Genomic DNA, 4790 nt, shown 5'->3' on the forward strand with positions numbered 1-4790 from the left:
TTATCTCGACCTGTCTAAATATACCGTATTTTGCGTTCCATAAGACGCACTGGACCATAGGACACAGGGAGGTCTGGCGCGCCTTATGGAGCACTTGACAGACCGTAGCTTCTGTCACAGCTTTTATGACAGAAGCTGTGACAGAAGCTGCAGTTAGTGACCGCTGAGACAGGTGGCGCTGTGGTTACATCGCCACGGTCTCAGTGATCACACAGAGCAGACGAAGAAAGTCCGTTCTTCGTCTGCTCTATGGTGATCTCGATCGTCGCCGCTGCTCGTTTTTAATACGAGTGATCTCATTAGATCACTCGTATTAAACAAACAGTGGCTCCTACTACTCGCCCGGCGCCCGAAACTGCATGTCTCGGGCGTCGGGATTCGCTCCATAAGACGCAGGCACATTTTCCCCTTCCTTTTGGGGGGAAAAAAGTGCGTCTTATGGAGTGAAAAATACGGTAAGTTGTTTATATGGAAATATAATAACAGGAGTTCCTGCCGCAGGATAGAACTACAAATATTGCCCAATGTAGAAAAAATCAGAGCTTTCACAAGAAATGTATTACTTTTCATTCAGTTTTCACTTTGAATCTGCAAGGACTATATTTAAACAGAGGGCAATTAATACAGAGGCCAGTAATGCAAAGGGGATAGAGGGCTCACTCCAGTCAATATAGTTAATCTAATAATTCCGGTAAATCTAATTAGTAATGTATCAACCATACCAAGGTTTAATTAAAAAAAGTATTGGGGCGCCAGAAATGAGTAATAAGGTAACCCAAACTAGCACCAAACTAAAATGTCTGTACACTATTGCTAGATGTCTAGCAAACAAATTAGAGGAGCTCGAAGTTATGCTACTCGAGGAGGACTTCAATATAGTGGGAATAACAGAAATTTGGCTAGACAGCACACATGACAGGGCTACCAATTTACAAGGATATAGCCTGTTCAGAAGGGACAGGGTTGGTAGAAGGGGGGGTATGCATATATGTAAAAAAAAATCTAACTGTGCATATACGAGAGGACCTCATGACAGAGAGTCGTGATGGTGTAGACTCCTTGTTGCTAGAACTAGATAAGACTGATGCTAGTCGTAAAATAATTGTGGGGTTGTGTTGTAAACCCCTGAAAATGGGGAAGAGGAGGAGGCTCACCTACATTCCCAAATAGAAATAGCTGGGAAAGTGGGAAATGTTGTTGTAGTGGGTGACTTTAACTATCTGGACATTGATTGGTCAAATGGAACCTCTCATTCGATAAAGGCTGGCCGTTTTCTGAACCTGTTGCGGGACAATTTCATGAATCAGATGGTTAAAGGTTCAACTAGGAAGAATGCTATACTAGATTTAATAATTTCCAATAATGCGGACACAGTTGCAGACATAGCGATTAGGGTGACATTGGGTAATAGTGATCACAAGGCGATTACTTTTAATATTGGGTACAGAAAAGAGAAGTATGTTGGTCTGAAAAGAACACTGCACTTCAGAAAGGCAAACTTTGATAAGCTGCGCCACCTAGTAGGCGACACCAAATTAGACAACTTATTTATAATACTGAACACTGACGAGAAGTGGGATTGTTTTAAGAATACATAACATAATGCCATTACTAAGTGCATACCATTGGGTAACAAAAATAAAAGATCAAGAACTAAGCCTGCATGGCTAAATAAAAAAACACATAAAAGACAAGAGCATTGCATTTAAAAAATATAAGATGGAAGGGACTGCATTGCCATTCTGGAACTACAAGGAATGTAATAAGAGATGTAAACATGAGATCCAGGCAGCTAAAATAGAGTATAAAAAGCATATAGACACAGTCAGTAAGATGAACCCCAAAAAATTCTACCAATATATAAACAGTAAAAGGGTAATAAAAGAGCAGATAGGCACAATAAAAGATGAGAACGGGAGATTAATCATAAACAACAGGGAGAGGGCCGAGGTGTTGAATTATTTTTTCTCATCAGTATACACTCTGGAAAAAGACGTGCTTAATGTAGATAAGAATGTGAGTAGCTCAGTGCAAAAGATACCACAGTGGTTGACAGTAGCCGGGGTTCAACAAAGACTTGAAAAATGTAATGCAAATAAAGCATTAGGATCAGATAACCTGCACCCCAAGGTACTTGAACTTAGCCAGGTTATAGCGAGACCGTAATGCCTTTATTTTCAAGCACTCCATAATGACTGGTAAGGTACCAAGTGACTGGCGGAAAGCTACGGTAGTACCGATATTCAAAAAAGGGTCAAGATGACAACCTGGGAACTACAGACCGGTCAGTCTAACATCAATAGTATGCAAACTGTTAGCGGGAATGATAAAGGACTATTTAGTGGAGTTTGTTCGTGACAATGGTATAATAAATGATAATCAGCATGGTTGGAAATAAGTTCATTCTACCATGAGGTGAGTAGAGATCTGGATGGAGGGAGCCCGCTGGATGTGATATATCTGGATTTTTCAAAAGCGTTTGGCACAGTACCACATAAACACTTAATACACAAGCTGAGCTCTATGTTCATAGATCAAATGTTGTGCACATGGATAGAGAACTGGCTACAGGAACGTGTCCAGACAGTATTGATACATTTTTTCATATTGGTCTAGGGTCATGAGTGGCCTGCCCCAGGGTTCTGTGCTAGGCCCCATATAGTTTAATCTGTTTATTAACAATATGGGGGAGGGCATCAATAGCCATGTTTCTGTGTTTGCTGATGATACTAAAATCAGGAGGGTAATAGACTTGGGCTTAGACATTATAACACTACAGGAGGACCTGGATAAAATAGGGGAGTGGGCAACTTTATGGCAGATGAGGTTTAATGTCGATAAATGAAAAGTAATGCACTTTGGGGTTCAAAATAGGCAAGAGGAATACACATTAATGGGAACTCCACTAGGGAAGTCAGAAATGGAAAAATATTTGGGGGTTATAGTAGACCACAAATTGAACAATAGCTTGCAATGCCAGGCTGCGGCAAACAAAGCGAGCAGAATACTGTCTTGTATTAAAAAGGAATGTACTGTAGAGACAAAGCTATATTTATGCCACTTTATAGATCACTAGTTCGGCCTCATCTGGAGTAAGCAGTCCAGTTTTGGTCACCAATCCACAGAAAGGATGTCCTTGAGCTGGAGAGAGTGCACAGAAGGGCAACTAAACTAATTAAGGGGATGGAGGACCAAAGTTATGAGACAAGGTTACTAAATTTAAACATGTTCGCGCTAGAAGTGAGTCGATTTAGAGGGGACATGATTTTGATGTACAAGATGTTCAGTGGTAATGGCAACATCAGCAATAAACAATTAGTCGTATCAGCCAAGAGTGTTGAATCATTCAAAAATCATTTAGACACCTTCCTCAGAGACCATACCATACAGGGGTACAGGTAGTCTTAAAAACAAGATCACACGGGGACCAGTACACACGCATACACAATCGCATACATACACACAATAGGTTGAACTTGAAGGACCTGTGTCTTTATTCAACCTCAAATACTATGTAACCCTACCGACATAACTAACTTGCAGATGAGAATTACTTTATTCTGGGAACAGTGTCTTAGAATATCTAGTTTATTGCACTTGATATGTTTACTTGTTCATCATCTTCTGTTTTGTCTCTAGTAGAGATGAGCAAATCAAGCAAAATTCGGTTTTCTGGAGTACTGCTGAACACTTGAAAAAAATCTGTGAACCCCGAACATAACGTCCGGGCCTTGTTGATGTCTATGAGAGCTGAACCTTATAATTTGCAAGATTTTGTTAAAAAAGGGCAGCTGGGCACTGTAATTGGGGCATGTACTAATGCAAACCCCCTCCCCCCCCACAAAAAAAACACTGTTTAGTGGGTAGCGGGACACAATTTCTTTAAATAACAAGTTCGGGAGCAAGCAAAAAATAAATAAATGGGGAGGGTTTCCTCTCTAAAATTCATACCAGACCCTTATCCTTATAAGAATGCTTTACCCAGCATCCATCTACATTAATGGGAATTATCACTCTGCGTAAACAGCATATTGGACTGTAATTAGCAGTGCCATGGCATCCTCCACTAGGTCTTTAAAGGCATCAACCAGCTTCAGAATAATATGATAAGTTCGGCAGTCTCAGTATGCATATACCCGGGTAGAGACAAAAGTATTTTCTACAATTATAATGGTTATAAAAACATGTATGGCAATCATTCAATTCAATGCTGCTTACTTACCATTCTTGACAATGTGTACCATACTATGATATTTAATTACTGCACTATTTTGTGACTCAGTGACCCAGATTAAGCATGAAGCCAAGTTAGAAACTTGATATAAATTCACTTGTGCCAGGTCAGTGATTAATTAAGCAGTGTAGGCAATGATAGCCACTAAACTTGCACTTTTAAAAATAAGTCAGTGATGGCAGCTCCCATATTTATATCTCAGCAGGTTAATTTTAAAGTTAATCTGTGTTAACAGAAATATGTAATTGACCACTGCACACTAAAATAGTTGCTTCATTGTCGGTTTTCAACCATTCTATAACCTGGACAAACATTAAGTAGGTCATGTAAGGGTTCCTTCAAAACTCCTGATTTGTAGATTCAGCATCAGTGACTCAAAACATTGAAGCCACTAGATGATGAAAATAGCAAGAAAGTTGGCATAGCAATGGCATGCAACATAGATTGCTCAGTGCAAGTTTACATAAATAGGAACCTGTAAGGATATAAATATGGAAGCTGCCATTATTGAGTTTATTGTTTTCAAGGTCTGTGGCTATCATCATGATCTGAAACA

The 4790-nt window shown here is 39.7% G+C and overlaps 1 protein-coding gene across 1 annotated transcript in view; it reads right to left on the minus strand.

Annotated features, from left to right (window-relative positions):
- CDK18 (cyclin dependent kinase 18) overlaps positions 1-4244 on the minus strand; it is a 100639-nt gene extending 96395 nt beyond the window's left edge. Inside the window, 1 exon segment of the mRNA XM_018561251.1 lies at positions 4223-4244. Coding sequence (XP_018416753.1) covers positions 4223-4244 — 22 coding nt within the window.
- Between the last annotated feature and the right edge of the window lie 546 nt (positions 4245-4790).

This window comes from Nanorana parkeri, unplaced genomic scaffold, assembly GCF_000935625.1.
Source record: "Nanorana parkeri isolate BGI_ZX_2015 unplaced genomic scaffold, ASM93562v1 scaffold510, whole genome shotgun sequence".
Lineage (NCBI taxonomy): Eukaryota > Metazoa > Chordata > Amphibia > Anura > Dicroglossidae > Nanorana > Nanorana parkeri.